The 19,647-nt window shown below is 37.9% G+C and overlaps 1 protein-coding gene and 1 long non-coding RNA gene across 2 annotated transcripts in view; both read left to right on the top strand.

The window, feature by feature from the left end:
• The window catches only part of LOC124289951, a 31,150-nt gene extending 20,389 nt beyond the window's left edge, over positions 1-10,761 (top strand). The window contains exon 2 of the long non-coding RNA XR_006901799.1: positions 8,313-10,761. This is a non-coding gene — a long non-coding RNA (uncharacterized LOC124289951). The remainder of the gene's footprint in view (positions 1-8,312) is intronic.
• Positions 10,762-14,625: 3,864 nt separating this feature from the next.
• On the top strand, positions 14,626-17,227 carry LOC124289948 (silk gland factor 3-like). Its single transcript, XM_046726618.1, has one exon. The coding sequence runs from the start codon at positions 14,733-14,735 to the stop codon at positions 15,996-15,998; it is 1,266 nt and encodes a 421-aa protein (XP_046582574.1). The 5' UTR covers positions 14,626-14,732; the 3' UTR covers positions 15,999-17,227.
• The last annotated feature ends 2,420 nt before the right edge of the window (positions 17,228-19,647 follow it).

Genomic DNA, 19,647 nt, shown 5'->3' with positions numbered 1-19,647 from the left:
AGGTTGGGAAATTAACCAAGCCCCTCATCCTGTTTGTTTTGATCTGTAATTAAGCAATTAGTACACTTAATGTCATCTTAATTATTGACCGAATCTTCAAAAGAAAATTACTTTGCGGTGTTGGTTACAGCTGATTCGGAGGTTGTGAGAAAAAGGGCAGGGGCGTTAGTGTGGCTAAGATATCTGCCTTCGTGCTCCTCTTTTGAATCGTTTCCCGGTAATTTGGAAAGGATCGACAAATTACAGGATACATGCTTAAATTGAAGTGGTCAGTTTATCAAGACTTGGGAAAATAAATCAGATAGAACTTACTTCAAGTATAACACACACTGAGTCTTAAATAAGATCATGTACCGGACCAACTCTGTTGAATCAAATATTTGCGTAAAACATTTTACAATATTTGATGTGTTTTTTTTAAAGGAATATTAATCAGTAACATCCGTGAAAAGAGAACCCAGACTGTAATGTCTTAGGGTGAGTGTACACCCTACACTACCAAATACATGTTTTATTTATAAATAGATTTTGTAATTGGATTAGATGAGAACCCAAATCTAGATTGTGTGCGGGGTGAGGTGAGGGTGGGGGTTTGAGGTTGACGCAAACAGTTTGTGTGTGGGGTGTGTGGGTTGGGTTTTCTTTGACGTAATCGGTATTGTAGTAATCAAGTCCACCTCACTCTCAGGTTTACATCCTATTCCCCATTATTTTTGTGAATTTTAGTGGGAAATGATAATCATTCTTACCATGAAGCGTTGTTCCTGTTGAAATTAACAGTTTAATTGTCATAAGGAATATATTTGAATATGCTTACAACAGTTAAGTAGCATAAAATTCAACACTTTACATCTCAATCAACACTTCCTTCCTCCCAAATCGGAAAAATAGTCCGGAAATTAATACTTCACGACACGTGTTGTTGTACATTTTAAGGAAATATCTTCCAGATCTTTTCAATCACAAATGATTGACAGAATATATCTGATAAAACTGACAAATGTTTGAGGTAATTATTCCCAAAGAAACCACCCACAACTCCTCGACAGAAATATCTAAAATTATACTACAACCAGTACGAAACTCATGCCTCCGACAAGCCTAGACTCAAGACATATAGCGCTAAATCCAACCCTTTCTCGTTGTATTAGGTTGTATCTAACACTTCATTGTTACGCTTCCATGGCGTCCCAGTGTTATAGGCAAATATGCAGTAATACAAACCTTAGCTCAATATGAATTTCAATCGCCCCATAAAGAAATCGGGTACCCCAGTCTATAAACAGTTCTGTGACGAGTTGAGAGCTTTTGTCGCGTTTCCCCCGTGCGTTTTAGACCCCGTTCACAAGATGACATGTCGGTTTCAGAGATCAGCTTGTGATATGTTGTTATCGATTTCGTACTATCACAAACATGGTCTTCTCAGTGTATGCGCTTTCTGATAAAAAGAACTTGATTGAACGTATTTCAATAATCGTGGTATTCATTATGAGATAATTACATATTTCTCGTTTTATGGCATAAACCATAAACTGAGTATTGTGTCAATATACTACTGTAAAACAAACAACATTATTAAATAAACAGTACATTGTATAAGTTTTCAACATGTGATTTGAAATTTAGATTGACACAAGCTTCCAACCATATACAATAATAATAATCTTTTGTGTAGGTATACAATATGATATGATAAACAAAAACAAGACATAATGTGAAATGCAACTTTAATGAATGTTTGTACTACATGCTTGTATTGTTTCTTTCTTAATGACGTCTTAACTTCAATTAAGGATTGTTAACGCTACACCTTGAATATTGAATCCTTTTGGGGGAAATCGAACAGACCTTTTACTTTTAAGAGTTATGGATTTGTTCTTAACTGGTTGTGTTTTCTTTTTAATAAACGCACATGCCGAGAAAAAAATCTAATTGGGATTATAAGCAAAAAAAAGACCGGGATGTATTTCACGGTCCCTGCGAAAATTAGGTCCATACCCCTATGTGTTTAATTGCTTTCAGAAAACTTAGAAATAAAAATCTCTTAAACATTTTGTGAGTATTTGTTAAACGAAATAATATTTGAAGATCTCTTAAGGGTTAAGTTAAATAAAACTGTATTTCTGTGAATACAAAAACTACATCAGTCTTTATAATATATTGGAGAACAATGCAATATGCTGGGGTTTAATCAAGTACACCACCTGTTTATATGGTATTCGTGTCAAATAAATGCCCATTATTATTAATATTCAATGCAGAGACAAAACAGACATAAATGGGTTTAAACACCCCACCGAGTGAATGCTAAGCGTTCCCCTGTCTCCGATATAAGGCGTCTGTCTGTCACGTATCAGCAGTGAAGCACTCGGCTTACAGGCTCTCTTACTGCATTTAGCTTCAGCCAGAATGAGTTATTTACCGTCTGTTGTCTTTTAGCTTTAGTTCATTCCAGTAAGTCAAATAATACTCGTGTCATTTGCTACTGTCGCCAAATTGTAATACTTAGATAGTCTCTTTTGGTTAGCGAATTTCTGAAAGGATAAACGTATTAGTGAAAGAGAGATATGAGAGAGAGAATATTGGAAGGGACGTTTGAAAGAGGGATGGGTGAGTGATGACGTGTCCAAGGGGTAGTGAGGGTGAGAGTGGGTAAGGGAGACTGAGAGATACAAAGAGGTGAGGGGGTAGGGAAAAGACGAGAGAGAAGGGAGAGAGACACAGGGAAATAGATGTATGTCCACACGACATATTGTTTTACCATTCGTAGTAACAAAAAATATATATTCCTATGTACTCTGGCTGGAGGTGTACATGGTTGTACATGGTAGTGTATAGCGGATTGAGAATTGTAACTAGTGGGACTTTGTGGTTGTCTTTAGTGGAGGTGGGGATGATGCGATTAGGGGCGGTGAAGGGAATGGTAGGAGAGAGAACGATAGGAGTGAGTGAGTGAGATATGGAAGAACAAACTGATATTTAGTTCTAGGCAAACAAATATACTCGTGCCAATAATGGTTGTCACTCCCTTCAATTTTATTAATAGGCTAGGGGGTGACAACTATTATTGGCACATGAGTATATCTTAGATATGTATTAGAAAAGGTATACACCAAATGGAGCCTTCAATGATCCGAGACAGAGAAAGTGAGACAAGGAGAGGGGTAGAAGCAGAGAGTGAGAGGAGGGGTAGAAGAGAGGGGGGGCGTGGTAGGAGACGTTCGCCCGGTGTCCACCCCGACTGTCGATGTTTCGGGTATTACGTGAGGAGGTAATTAGGCGTTAACACTATGGCGTTCGACGCTCCGGGCATTAAGGAAAAAATATACGTTATACAGTACATTCTTTATTGTGGACACTTTGTTATACGGGCATGCTCGGCCATATGTCTCCTCTTTTTTGTCGAATATTTAAGTGGAATTATTGTATTACTGGGGTTTTTTTCTAGATTGTTTTGTATAATTTTGCATGAATGAGATATCTAATGAGTGGTTTAATTAATTTGGGGTTTGTTAGAATGTGCTTAGAATTGGTGTTTGTGCCATATCTTGAAATATTTCGCAGCCATAGAGTAATTTAGATTTGATTAGTGATTTATGTAATAGTAGTAATGTTTGTTTGTGCTACCCCATTTACTATGCGATAGGTATAAAATAATGTTGAGATCTGACTTGCATTTTTCTTGTATGAATTGAGTGTGTTTGTTCCACGTTAAGAGCTGGATTTCATTAAACCATATTGCTCCATCGTCGGCAAACTGGGATTTGTTTATGTTTTTACTGAGGTTGTTGAATATATCATGAGATTTGATGGTCTATGGAGTATTATATAGATTTTGTGTTTCAAGATATTGTGTGAGGCGCTTGTTAACCATACCCTCCATGGTTTTGTATATGTTAGATGTTAGAGATATTGGCCGATATGATTAGGCTTTGTTTACGTCTTGGCCTTGTTTGTGTATGGGTATGATAAGGGAATGTTTCCAGGCTTTTGGTATTTGACCGTTTATCCAAGCTGTATTATAAAGTTTTAGTAGTTGGTTTATTAATAGTTTGGGGTGTTTTTAACATGATATAGCTGATATAGACATCGTTTATGTTACTTACCTAGCTTATATAGTTACATATGTATCCGTGAGAAGAAATGTGTCAAATCTGATTCAAATCTAGTTAACTTTTCTCATTTCCACAACAACGGTTGTGTACTGTATCTGTATCATTGAGAAGGAAATGTGACAAATCTAGTTAACTCAAACTCAAACTCTTTTCTCATTTCAACAAAAATAATATTCATGTCTTCTCCCTCGTTAATTAGAGTAGAGCGGATTAGCGCAGTCTTTCTGCTATTCGCAGGTTCATGTTCTCCAAGGCAGTCGACACTCCGGCTGTTATTAGAGCAGAGTTGATCATTGCCACGCTCCACTACTTTTCGACAGTCCGGGTGTGTATTCGATAAAACATTCGACAGTCCGGGTGTGAACCGTCCGCCCTTGCACTCCGACAAAAAGGTTCTATCCAGTCGCCACTGATAATACATTGATGAAGCTAGATCGCACATCCTAGATCATATGTTGAAGACATATATATATATATATATATATATATATATATATATATATATATATATATATATATATATATATATATATATATATATATATCAAACTCTGCATCCCAATATCACACACACACACACACACACACCACACACAATCTAAGTCCATTTAAACAATCTTTCCAACACAAATCCACCCCCTAAATCGGATATTGCGCAAGGTGTAAAATCATCCCCTCACCTGTTCAGATGAAAACAATCATCATATTGGGATGCAGAGTTTCATAACACACTCCACAAACTAAATTCCTTAACTGACCACCTAGGCCTCTATAATTACACCTGTTTGCGGTGTTAATGACCCTATAAACGGATACACATTATGCGGCTAATCCAAGCGTTCCACCCCAGTCGCGGCTCCGTTGGGGGTGGTGCCGCAATAACGGCAGTAAATTATTACAAAGACTCCCATGCTGAGATCGATACTCCCTCCACCCACTAAACGTTTTGTTGCCCTCCTTATGTAATGTTTAACAGAGTTGGAATATGCGCATAAAGTAGCGAAATCTCTTTGAAATTCGGATGTTTCTTTTAACGACTACATTTTACGTCATCGGGTATATCACACCTTAACCATCGTGGTTCCAAATTCACACAGCCATTACAGGTATTTAACAAGAGACAATATATTCCATGATTTATCATGTAAGAAGTATATATTTTTCAAAGTTTAAACCATTTACGAAATATTAATATTTGTTGCTAAATGTTGCCAGTGCATAGAAATCATGAATCTACATAATTGAAAATAATCATTAATATACATAATAGAAAATAATGCAAAATGGATTTACCAGCATCTTATAAACTATCAATTATTTTGGCATAACGTTTATTTACTACACGGGTGTTTATAATGTGTAGAAATTCAAAGATGGTATTCTGTTAGAAAATAATTACCACTTAAAAAACGACTATTAACCAATGGTCTCTCCCCCGATGCCCATGACGTCACACTTCAGCCACTCTCCAGCCAGGGTACAGTCCCTCGACCGACTGTATTTACCCAGGATTGTTCTGTACATGAACCGAATAGCTAACGCCAAAATCCGCCTTCTTTATAAGGGATAAGGAGAAACTGATCTAGGGAACAAAATATCACGACCTCTTAAGTTTTCAATTTGCATAAACATAGTGTATACTTTGCTTGGGTTCTCGTAAAATATCGCATCAGAATATCTCATCAATCTGTTGCTAGAAACAAACCACAGGTGACGTCACATATTTGGCGCCCTATCGCACACCGGGCACTCTACAATATTGCTTTAGGAAAACGTGGAAGCGTAGCAAGCGAAAGGCTGTCGTTTAACTGTCTACGTGCGGATGAGTGTGCCTTTAGCTATAGACGTATTGCAAATGAATATATTTATTTCGTTGTTGTTTAGCTTTAGGGAAACTAGGATGTATTATGTAAGTAGGTGCACGTACCAAAACGCGCAAACGCACATGCCAAACATATACAGACGCACACTGTTAAGGCTTTTGATTTCAGTTATTGGGTTCTGTTTATTTTTAACAGATACAAGGAGATGTTGATTTAAATTTTCTTAATGTATGAGAGAGAGAGAGAGAGAGAGAGAGAGCGAGAGAGAGAGAGCTCTCTTAGGCCGTAATAGGAGAAATCCGCCCTTACACCCCCACAAAAAGGTTCTATCCAGTCTCCACTGACAATATCATGATGAGACTAGATCGCGCAAAGACAATTTGTCGCCATCAATTTTCCCGAGCGCGTAGATGCTGACCACATCTGGATTGAGGTCACTCTGTATGTAATTGTCCTTCATCATGGGTCAAAGCAAGGGCTCCATTTCATTGTATCTTTGACCAACAGACCAGGACAATTCTAAGACAATATCAGGAACCAAAAGTGTCTCGTCAAGTCAAGCGGTGCCATTTGTCAAGGCCATAAACTACAGCATTGACCATGATTCCAAATGAGACCCTTAGTACGTGTTGAGAGTAGTAGTGAGAGAGAGAGAGAGAGAGAGAGAGAGAGAGAGAGAGAGAGAGAGACATTTGGATAGAGAGAAGAGAAGGCAGATGAGAAGGAGAGAAGAGGCAGGGAAAGGACAGGGGTCAGAAAGTATAAGAACGTAAAAGGGTGAGCTATCGTTATAGAAAGCATCGTGCCACCTTTGACAGCAACGAGGAAACTACATTACTTATTTGCTATAACAATCTGATATCCCATCCATTCGTAATCTAGCTGATCACTGAAGGGGGACACTTCTAATATACCGTCTCCTTTATCTCACAACCTCCTTTATCGCAACCTTGCACACTACACTCGTTCCTTTATAAACTAAGTAGAATTCTGTTAAATTAACCTTAAAATGTTTCGAGTGCAATATGAGAATGACAGTCAATTTACAAAGACTGCAATTACCGTCGTTCGAGGCACATGCGTGCAGTAAGTACGGCAAACGATGCTTCCCTCCCAAATCTATAGTCTAGCTCACCTGTGCACTTTTTTAGCTTCGAGGCGTAAATGTGGTGCAATTAAATGTCAATGTACATATCATTAAACGTAGCATCTTTCTGTGGAGGTGGTTGGTTTTTAGCTCTTCTATTCTTCCAGTGTTTTCTAAGGCAAAGACGAATCACTTGACGCCCGCTGGGTGGTATATTTACACTTGGGCTATTGACGTCGTTGTAGATTTCATGTCTATTTCGTTATACTTGTCAATAGCGTCTCGTGCTTCAACATCTTTAAAGGTATCTCTATTGACATTGAACTCCCAAGTTGTTAATGGCACGAGTGTATGAAATGGATGACAAAATCTAAGAACATTCAAATCATGCTAAGTGGAGTAGATATCAACATGTAATGTTATGTCAAAATACGTGCATGGCGCAAAAGTTTGATTGTCGATGAAACCACGACATTTAGGATGAGTTAAAAGGTAATATGTACATTTATCCAAAAACCATCTTTATTTATTCTGCACTCTGTGCGTGTGCGAGCGCGTGCGTGTGCGTGTGCGTGTGCGTGCGTATGTGTAGGGGTGATTGTTATAATTAATTTTGCTCAGAGTTTGCTCCAGTGCTTCTCAAAACGATGCAATAAAACAATGCTTACAGACAATCTATAAAAATATAATTTTTATACAGTTTAGCATCATGAATAATTGTCATTCATATGAACCAGTCTGATAACTTCCACATTGAATACTAAATCTCTGTTCATTATTTAAACCATGCATATCTAGTACACCAAAGAGAAAGATCATACCTTGGCTCTTTGACTTAATGATTTCACATTTGCCCTGGAAAATATAAACGGAACCTTTTTGTTGACCTCACGCAACTTTGTGACGAATATTTATTCAAGTGCTCTAAATTCACTTTCAAATTTAGATTGAGGCTAATGATTTCGACAAACAATATCATAATATGTCAAAGGGTTCATTCTTACAAAGTGCAACATGTCATTTCTGGATAATCCATAAGATCCTACAGCGATACTTGAACTTTCTTCAGATATTAGCGTACTATCTATTCATTTATTCATGATCATAAACACCTTCAAAAGGTACTGAAGCGTTTTATTACTCCATTCATCATGGGAAAAACTAGCGGTAAATTGACAAGAGTTGTTAATTACACTGACATGTCAATCATTACGATGAGTGACAACTAACAGTCCTCGTGCTGATCAATGACCCGTTATACCTTTCATGCTTCGTTTGTCATTGCAGATCCAGCCTGTAATTAGCCGGCGGTTGATGACGTAACTACCCCTCTCCCAAACCACACGGGGAGGCCACCCGCCCGTCCGAAAACAGCGTGACATTACACACCACGCCACGTGCCTATTGTCTAGAAGTACGCGCCATTGATGTCGATTGTCACTTTGGGCGATATATACACACTTGCTTGGATGTTTATTTCGCGTGTAATATATCATTATCAAATATTGCCCTTCGTATAACCTTACGTAAGAGAATTGTACTGTTATTTTGGTCTTCATGATGTAATTTGTTATTGCTAGTGTCTTTGTTAGTTTCTTTGTATATTACATACATATCCACCTTAGTAATTGAACTTAGTGAATTTCTTAAATGATGTAAAAACACATTAGTCAAAATTTTAAAAGCACATAACCTGGAAATTTAGTATCGTTTTACTAATGTATGTTGCTAAATGCATGCTGCTTTGTAGTGTGAGACAATAGGCTTCTATATAACACATACATATTGTTTACAAATAATCCACTGGCTCTTTGTTTACTTTGATTACATGAAGATTATGATACGATCATGAGTTTATCGTTTGAACATTGTTTCAATATCGATAAACTTGTAATTCATAATGCTGAAGAGAAGTAAAAGAACGCCTAATTTTTTTCGTATTAGTATTCTGTCAATGTTAACTAATTATTGTCATATGAAAAGGGTCGGGTGCCTTTTCCTTCTTTGAAAAACACTATTAACATAAGAGATATATTTAGGAATATGCTCCTTGTGGGAAAAAAACACCATTATCAAGTATCTATGGTACCCAGTATATAAAAAATCAGAAACCATATCTGGGTTGAAATAATATTTATCTTCACTAGCAGGGAATAACTTACGTGGAATATTCGATATTAGTGAAATTTTGATTGAATGTATCACATACATGGTGTGCATGTTATCATGAGTGTGGTTCGATGATAACGAAGTGTGCCTGTAGTTATACTTGATTGTAGGCTAATTGAAGAAACTCTCTATAACCGATACAAAAGCTTAGTACAAGTAGAACATATTGCCTAAAGGGATGGGGAAAAATCTAAATAAAATAAACGGATTCTTCACGCAGTAGAAAAAAGAGATTTTGAGAAATCACAGAATCCTATCCAGAACAATCACAGAAAATGGGAGTTTTCAGCGACATGTGTGCCCTAATTGCACTCTGATTTTATACATTGTGCTATTAAGTGTACATTTCATTTAATTTCTGTCACAATTAAATTGTTATCACACACACAACCTGTTGTTCTAAAAACGTATGTAAATGCTAATAACTTTGACTACATGTCGCTTATTTGGCATTGATTGCTTTACTTCCATATTTCATAAGACTCAGTTCAGATTTATGCATGGAAATGTATAACTTATAATGGTTATATTATTATCCGATACGGGATTTTCACTTAAACCAAAATTACTTCAGTAACACATAGTAATAAAACTGCTCATATTAGCATGTCATCTTCATGTATATATTATTAATTCGATATCCAGCAACCTAAAAGAATAACCCATATTTGTCTTACGGTTTATCATATACCAATAGGGTGAGAGAATAGGGTGGAATATATGGATTCCAAACGCTTCGTATGATGCTTGGTGTACCCAGTACAACCACAATCCACTCAACGGATTTCTATGATTTTTATTTAAAAAATATAAACGGAAGTGTACATTTCAAGGACCTGTTCAAATTTAAACAACCGTTAGACAGTTCCAGATTTTGTTTCACAAAGCTCTATGAGACTAGATACGATATTTCGATTTAATGAAAAAATGCATATTTATGTAGCTGGCGGAGACTCTCCTATTTCGCTGCGATGACACAGGTAACAATGTTAATGACGTAAGTGAAGATGCTCGGATGGTGCTTATGAGATGAAGACAATAAATATAAATGACCAAACGTTATATCTGTACGTATCTGTACCGTTACAATTTGAACTATATTTATTGCCGTAAGTTGAGAGTGATGTATATTGCAGTGTGGAGTGAAATTAACAGCAGTGAACTAGATAGACATGACCGTATGTGACGCGATGTTTGACAAGTATAGGCGGAGTGTGAGTCCGGACAGTGTGTTACAATCATCCAATGTACATTGTATTGTATAAAAGTCATATCTGGGGGTTTTGACTGGCAGCCTGTCGTGTATACTGATAATAAATTAAACAGACAAACGTTGATGGCGGACAGTCTGGGATTATTTCAAACTTTATGTGTTAGTAGTTGGGGTAACGGTGGGCTAAGAAAGACATCTATTGTGCCATTTAGCGCCCATTTTACGCTTTATTTCCGTGTGCGGGTGGTATTTTTGGAAGACTTATGTCAAGCTAAATACATCCTATATTCACTTTTTGCAAATGGTCATTTCCACTTAATGACCTGTTTAGATAAGAGAGAATATATTGTTCCGTAAAGAGCGATGTGTTCTCCTATCAATATGTAAATCATTATACAGCTACGGTAAGATTCATCTCGATGGGTGGTCATTTCGAGATGAAAATGTCGTTTTGGTTTAGTAAATAAAAAACATTCTTTGATAATGCTGAATTATATTTGTATCGTTCGAGTTTCAAATACCAATATCATATTCACATATATCCACCATGTACCCTGTATATTGGAATATGTTATAACTTAGTGATGTTTATGCTTTAGATTACACTTTAACGGTATAACGTGCAAACAGTTTCCCGCGCAGACACATCTTGAAGAGAGCCTATTCATTCGTGGTTTCTGCTCAATGGATTCGTTAAATCATAAATTTGATATTATATATAAACATTCAAAACACCTTGAAAACTTGGTACGCTGAAAACATTAGATTTGCAAATAAAGTGTACAACGACATTATAAATTGTATCCAAATTTTCATTTTTAGAAATACGTATATCAAGGCGACAAAACTGGTTCCATTATCATACGATTTGTCTGCTGAAGTCAGTGACCAAAACCAGAAATTCCGACAAGTCATCAATTCCCACTATAACACTCCAGGTGTTTCAAAATCACTGTCAAATTGTGATGATGTTCGACAAAGTGAAGGTTTCCTGTCCCATGAGTGGTACATGTCACAAACACATGCAAAGTCAAGTAAATCGTTCACCCTAAAAATACATGGAATCATATGATACAAGTCAAAATGAGGAATAATGTCACTGATGCTTTACGGATGGGCATGTTCTCCTCATGTCATGTTCTCCTCATGTCATGTTCTCCTCATGTCTGTGGTAAAACCTTGTTGAAAGCTGTACTAATCCCTTGAATGTAGTAACCCCAGCCAAACAACATTTTGTATTTACACACTTAACATAAAAAGCACAGTTATGGTAGGATCTGTGAATGTAACATACATTATGTTTTCATAAAGGCATACCCCAATAAACATTTATTCAAACCTGTTAACCCCACTTTAGATTTTAAACCTTGTCATGCAAAGGAAATCGGAGCTAACCCAATGAACCAATTTTCACCTCCACAGTCTCACAAAGTGTAATATCCGAGACTCATTGAAGTTAAAACTATAACTCATGCGTATGTTGGAATGTAAGTTAAAAGAAGTTTTATATCAACAAAACATTGTAACATATGTCATTTTAAATGATTACTAAAGTGACTCTGTTTACCCTGTGGCGTGTGTTCATCGTTATTCATCAAGGTTCATAATAGCAGCACAGGGTACATACAAATATATTGATGTGTATTTTTTCTGAACCCCCCTGTCAATAGGAAGCAGTATAAATGAATATAACGAGGTTTATCAGTTCCATGCCGGCTCAACTGTCACCAAATTCTACCCTATCTTTATCCAATCTATGGCTGTCGTGTTGGGGCGAGCTGAGATATTGTTAGGAGCTGTTCATATAGGCACGGCTTATCGGTTAAATCTATGAATATATTCTGTTTGGTTAGACATGTTTCAGAAATTATTTGTTTAAATAAATGATTATGTGCGATCAATATACAGTTTAATTCAAGTTTTGATACATCTGGAGTGTATGCTCGTGAACATATCTATTAGACCATGAAGATAAATGAATCATTCAAAAGTCACTTCCACGACAAGTTGTGATTAGGTTCAAATGGCCTCGCAGGTAAATAATGAACAGATTGCGCATCGTGACTCAGATTCTATAGGTACAGGCTTGTTAAATACAATGATTACATCAAAGATGCGCACACACACACTCTGAAACATACGCACGAAAATGTATCTATAGGTATCTGCGCATATATAAACAACGATAATTAATGTAAAATTTAAAAGAAAATTCTGAATAAAAACATTTTCTTTCACAGATGTTGATGAAAGTGACAATATTTGGTATACATATAAATGCATAGATGTAGGTATATTACAGTATAGATATATGGTTACAGATATATAGGATCCTTATTTTCCATCTTAAAAACAAACAGTAGGGACGAATTGTTACCTATGTACATAAACAACTGGAATTACCATTCTGTAAATTCATTCTCGTGTGATTTTTACTACCCAACTTTAGCACACAAATAGGCATCATAGCCTATTCAGACATTTTTCTCATATCATTATACACTATCGTAAATAACACTTGTGTACATAACCGGTCAACCAAGCGTAATGCACGGCAAGACTATGGGGAGCTACATAGTGCTGTATTGTATCGGGAATCGCTCAGTCCTCACCCAACCGAAACGTCATCCTCCCCAGACATTTAGTGGTAAGTTAGTTTCAGCCCTCATATTCTATTAGGGTTGAAGACAGATAGATAGGGCTCCCGTGGCTAGGGGAGTCGAGTTGCAAAATAACCTTTATACTTCGTCAACAATGAAAAGCGCCATTGCCTGAATGAAATAACATTTGGAGCGAGCTTTTGGAGAGGTATTTTGTTAAGTTTTCTATGCGACCGTCCTCGCAATATCGAACCCCCAATGAGACATATTTTAAGGCTTCAGAAGCGAAGTGTGATACAATTTATCCCGATACAGTTAATTTTTAGACAACCCCTTGTCGACGGCGGGTCATTTAGACATACCTCCTTCCAGGGATACAAAACATGAGGATCTTTTGAGCCATTGGTATGACAAATTTGACACTGGTTGATCCTGTGTGATTTGAAGCTGTTTGTTGGTTTATTGCTTGAAATAAGGGGGAGGATTATGACGATGAATATATTCCTATTGTTCTAAAACAAATCTAATTACAAAGTATTAACGATTTAGTAGACACCTTTGATGAAAGAGAACATGCTTTTAAATGCTTTGGTTTCGTCACCCCACTTCATATCAACGAGACTGTGAGATGTAAGTGCATTTTTTTCATAACATGTATACTCTCTCCTTATAAGACACTTCATTGTACGGGGTGTGACTGATGTTTAAGGTTATATCAATAGCGGTATTAATTCCAAGAGGATAGACATGAGAACATGGCCATACATTATGCGATTGTCCACTCGAGTGGTCAGGTGTCCATTTAGCGGGTGTAAAACCTCTTATTACAAACAGGCGTTCATCCACTTTTAGTGACCGCGACTTTGCCCTGGTCTATTGAAATTGTATCTCTCAAAACAAAATGTACAATACTTGCCACGCACGAGTGTCCACTCACGTGAGAATAGGCGAGAGGTCTCCCGATAGATTTCCCTCCCCTTTGACTGTGAGTTGACGAGCTAGCCGACGAAGGAACGTTTCGCAGACTTCATCTTGTATTGAGAAAGACTGGCTATTTTAACATATATTCAACAATCGGTTCGTGCGAGGCACGCAAAAACTAAGACATGATTGCTAATATTTATTTTGTTTACCGCGAAATACCGTTGTTATTCATCCCAACGACGTATGTGTCTAAGAGACCATGTCCACGGGCTGCGAGTGACAAATCTAATTAATCCACGATCTAAACATTCACCGCCCACTTTTTCAAAGCTAACGCCTCGGCTGATCTCCGAACCACGCCCACAAACAATCGCGTCTCAGGCATAAACCTGTATTAAAACTCTCCCGATTCTGGCAAACCTTTCCAACTCCAAACTGACACACATTGTTCGTTTGTTTTGCAGTGCAGCTCAGCAAACAAAACCTAGAAGTAGCGTAAGGCTTGTATTAATGCTGCGGATTTCGGTTGATCGAGGCCGAATGTATTGTCAGCGGAGCGGTGTTTGTCAATGCTAGCGACCAATGAGATGCCACGAGAAATTAACATGATAATTCACTCGACCGTAATGCCTGTCACTCATCCGCACGGCGTCAGCCAATGAGCGCAGAGGACATCCGTCATCGCAAATGATGTCTGGCGCTAAACTATCGCTGTTCACCATACATGAATAACCGACAGCGTGGTAGGCCGGAGTTCTCCTCAGTGATCAGCCTTATGTAGTTTTATTAGTGATAGTGAGTATGGCCGCTACTAGCACTGGACTTTATCTGTCTACAAGTGTTCCGTCTTTGGGAAACCAGAGTGTCGGAAACCATACCATGAGGGACTTGAGGGAAATGCAAGGGCAAGTCCCAGTCAGCCAACCTACCCAATATTCGCCGAGAGATTTATCCGAGATGAAGTATATGCCACCCCAACATCAAAACGGACACCCCTTAAACCATCACCACAACCCCTGGGCGCTGGACCAGGGCTGGCATACGATGGGTGTGATGCATACCCAGGATATAAAACCTTCTCACGGCAACGGCCTCGTGGACGGGCACACCAGCACCTTACATCACCGTCCACCACAGCAAATGCATCCAGCTCACTCCTGGCACTCGCCCGTGTCCCCACCCCATCTCCAGCTTCAGAACGGGTCCCCCCAGCTTCAGCACCCGGCGTATATGGGGATGAACGGCATGGGGATGAACCAGATGCACCCGGGGAGTCTACATGACCCGATGCACGATCATCTCCACGACCCGGAGCCCGAACTGGATCACCAAACCCAATCGGACGAGGACACTCCTACCTCGGACGACTTGGAGGCATTCGCCAAGCAGTTCAAGCAGCGGAGGATAAAGTTAGGCTTTACACAGGCCGATGTTGGACTTGCTCTGGGGACACTTTACGGTAATGTTTTTAGTCAAACCACAATTTGCCGTTTTGAGGCATTGCAGCTAAGTTTTAAAAACATGTGCAAACTTAAACCTTTGTTGCAAAAATGGTTAGAAGAGGCGGATTCCACTACCGGGTCCCCAACTAGTATCGACAAAATTGCTGCTCAGGGTCGCAAGAGGAAAAAGAGGACAAGTATTGAGGTCACTGTGAAGGGGGCACTAGAAAACCATTTTCTAAAACAACCTAAACCCTCCGCAGCGGAGATAACCCAGCTAGCAGATCAGCTGCAACTTGAGAAAGAAGTGGTACGAGTATGGTTTTGTAATCGGCGGCAGAAGGAAAAACGTATGACACCCCCCGGACCTCTTGGTCCTAACGGTGAGCTAATGATGTGTGGTGAAGACGGCAGCCCCCCTATGATGCATGGGGGACACGGGAGTCCCATCCACCACCCAGGGGGTAGTCCCCTGTCTCATAATGGTGGGGGGTCACCTGTGATGAACATGTCTCCTCACGGGCTCTCTCAGAACTCATTACTATCACAATCCCTCTCCCATCAATTTCAGCACTCCCCACCCCAACAGACTCGTGGCCTGACCCACTCTCCGCCGCTTCACTGAGCCCGGGGGGGTCGGGCAGCTTGCCCGCAGGACTGTCATTTCTCAGGCGCAACTATGGGATAGTATTATGATGTATATTGCAGATGTGAAATTGACGCCTCTGAATCAATTACAGAGTCGTTGTCATTGTGCGCTGTTCATTTCGTCGAGTGAATGAAGAAAAGAACGCTACCGGAGAGATACAAACTGGTATAATCAAAACAAAGAAACTCTTTCTCTCTCTCTATCATGCGACTGTGAATTTATTCCAAGGATGGGGTGTGTCAGTGTCGGAGGTCGTGGAACTGAAATGGACATCGTTGTGTGCTAATTTCATCTGGACTGCGGTAAATGTTTGACGTTAAACGTCAATCATAGTGTTTAGATATTTCCACAGAAAGGAAAGTCTTCGGTATGTATTACTCGTGCTTTAACTCTTGCCGAACTTTGATAAATATGACACTTTCAAAATGCTGTTAATTTAAAAAACAGCAGGCAAAATATACAGCAAAATGTGAACGGTACAAAGAGCTGTACCGGAGTTTCGATATGAAAGTGCCATAAGTTTCTATTGTGACATGCCGAGGTTTTGTACATAAATATAGAGCTACGCTCAGAACTGATACGTAGTGTTAGACAAGTATTTAAATTTATAATATGAGGTCTAGGGTTGATCTCAACTCTCATGTTTGTGCTGTCAATGTGTCAACTGTTCAGACACTGTTTTATGAAATAGGTTCTTGAGAATTTGTAGACATGTCAATTTCTTCAACGTGATATGATCACTATTATCATTCCATAAGTTAATCATTTCACTGATTTGTTGTAATTTATGTACAAGGTTCAGATATAGTATTTAATTATTAATTATTACTTTGTAAATTAAGAAACACAATGATTCACTTTCTTTCTGTTCGCCATTCCGATCAAAATCTGACCTTCATTACAACTGATATACGTATTTCAGTTTCCGAGTCTTCAAATGGAGACAAAAATAATTATTTATTTCTTGTTGAATTTTTTCCCCAAATTCTGCTCATTACATTCTACCACGAGCTTCCAGTGTACGTTACTGTCAATCATGAAATTGAAAGCTCAGAAATGAACATTTATAACCGATTTTTAACGGTGGTTTATTATGATATTGTGAAATGGATTTGGAAGTAAGCATTTGTTATATCAGAGCCTAATAGCTCGTGGACCGTTTCCTGTCGTGGAACACCATTCTAATAAAGATCGTAATGAGTGAAGCACTTGTTGTTTTTCAATTTGGGTCTATTTCACGTTCTTTTGAAATATATATTATTTATTTTCTTTAACATCTACACCGCTCAAGCGTGGCTATGAAATCTACATATGCCAATATCATTTTCTGAAACAACACCGGCTGAGGCTTGATGTTAGAAGTTTATTTTCACTGACCACTTACGAAAATAACAGCTTGTATTAAATATATACCCATTGCTAAGTAAAATAAACGATAGATAACAGTGGCTATTTCGTTTATTTATCTCTATTGAACTTAATAATGGAGTCAATTAACCTGCACATTACTCATCAAAAGGTGACAGTTTCAAATCAGTCAATTTCACAGCTGATAAAACGTTATTTTCCAAAGAAATGTGTGAAATTAACAGCTATTTTCTTCAACAAACACCCGGAGAGAGTCATTTGATGTGGTTGTCGCATTAGCGAGAGTTTGCTCAATGTTATTAGATTGTGTTCACAAATTTAATAAGCCGACTTTGCTTGTCACTTGCCTAGTGAGTATTCCCGTGGTCGCGGGTGATTAAATGATTTCACTTCGACAGGAATACGTATCAACTTTCCTGAATTATACAAATTCTGCCCCCTATAAATAAATAACTTTTTCTTTTTCTAAAATGTACGTAATTGTTACTTACCCAGAGAAAAATTACAATCAGTGACATCAAGTGATTCATCTAAACTGCAGTTTTAAAAAAGGATCATGTTACAAAAAAGTGCCCTTCTTATCTAAATGATGCGCAATTAGTCGTGACTAATTCTAACACTCAATAATTCCACAAATGTGTTAGTATCGACAGTTTGTTATCACCCGGATGGATGAATTATTAATAATTTGCAAATCAATCAATGTTAATTGCTGTTTATTTCCTATCCAGCATCGTATCACAATAGCGCTGACAATCATATTATCAGATTTTACTTTTATGTGTGTTGGAGAAAATATCACTTAAACTAATTTTATCAAAATTATCCATTTCAGTGAGTTCTTGAAACATTTGACATTTCATGGATTAAAATGAAAATATGAAGCCAGCTTATCCTCAGCAGGCGACCGCACTGCGTTCGATTCCCCCTGAGCATGGCATTCTCTTATACTATAGGTACATTAAGATCTTAAAGACAAGTAACAGGTATATGAATATATTTCAAATTCTTTTGTACATTTGCCTATGGGATATCTCTGTTGCATGTTTGCTAAAGGGTAGCTGATTTATTTGTTCATATCAGTTTAGGAGATTTTGAAATATACATGTGCCTGTCACTTACAAACATCCTTCTTTAAAAAGTGCAGAAAAGCGAAAGTATTTCACCGGCAAACCTTGCGTTATTGCTCTAACCGCTGGCATAAACATTCGCTAAGCCCGGGTAGCTATAAAAGCAGGACTTTTACTAGAGGCAATTTAATTGAAAGCTGCACTCGTTTGAACTTTTTGAGGACAATTTATTCCGAGACTAAATCTGCAATAAGTCTGCAATTAAACAAACAAATGCAGGAATTTACAACGTACAAAATGATGGTAAAATGAATTTCATATTGTACTCAATTAAATTGGCTGTTTTACGATCTATTTAATATATTCAAACTTTATATTTTATGAGAACTACCAGCTGAATTGAAGACATTATTTGACTGTTAGTTTTCAATTTTCTACCAAATTACACAAACTCAAAGTTAAGTCTTAAAGTTGGTAGTTTCTCAGCTGTCTGGGAGGATATTACAAAGGCAATTTAACTCCAAAAACGAATATCTATCGAGACGTCTTTGTGACAGGTATGATTTCCACTTTGAAGACTGATTGAAATTTCGAGCATGAAATTCGACGAAATTTGTGATTGGGCGCCCATTATTCATTTAAATGAAGCTGGGTGATAGGGCATGAGTCTTAATTGTTAAGGATTCCTCTTCTCGTCAGTGTGTTTGTTTTTCACACCAAGCTGAATGTTTATGGAGATTTCATTATCGCTCGCAAAGTGGTGAATATCTGTAGAGGCTGTTTAGTCTAGGACGTATTGAACCGTGTCGGTGACCACCCCGTCTCACGGCCCTCTGTTTTGAGGGCAATCAAGCGCAGCCACTTGTCGGGCTTAGTGCAAATCGATATACAAAGTGTCAGTGGTTTATATTATATATTAAATAATATATCAAGACGTGATTGACACTCATTCATTGCAAATTAAGATATTTGTCTTTCTCTTGAATATCGGCTTCACGATTCTTTGCTAACAGATGAATGACTTTTACCGCCACAGTGAAATAGATGTCAGGTAGATTTCACATTGATATTTACAAGATGGGATAGGAGTTTATTCGTGTGATTTTTACATACGTTCTGACATTAATAAGCACGCACGTATTGCAAATGAGTTTGTCAGTTTTATTTTTAATGTACATAGTTACATT

This window comes from Haliotis rubra, unplaced genomic scaffold (genome assembly GCF_003918875.1).
Source record: "Haliotis rubra isolate DU_JTF1 unplaced genomic scaffold, ASM391887v1 Scf452, whole genome shotgun sequence".
NCBI classification, from domain to species: Eukaryota; Metazoa; Mollusca; class Gastropoda; order Lepetellida; family Haliotidae; genus Haliotis; species Haliotis rubra.
The sequence above is the reverse complement of the archived record's forward strand: the minus strand, read 5'-3'. Positions and strand labels throughout refer to the sequence as shown.

Bases quoted from the DNA above. Each gene is read 5' to 3' on its own strand.
- LOC124289948 (XM_046726618.1), top strand. From the start codon at position 14,733: ATGGCCGCTACTAGCACTGGACTTTATCTGTCTACAAGTGTTCCGTCT.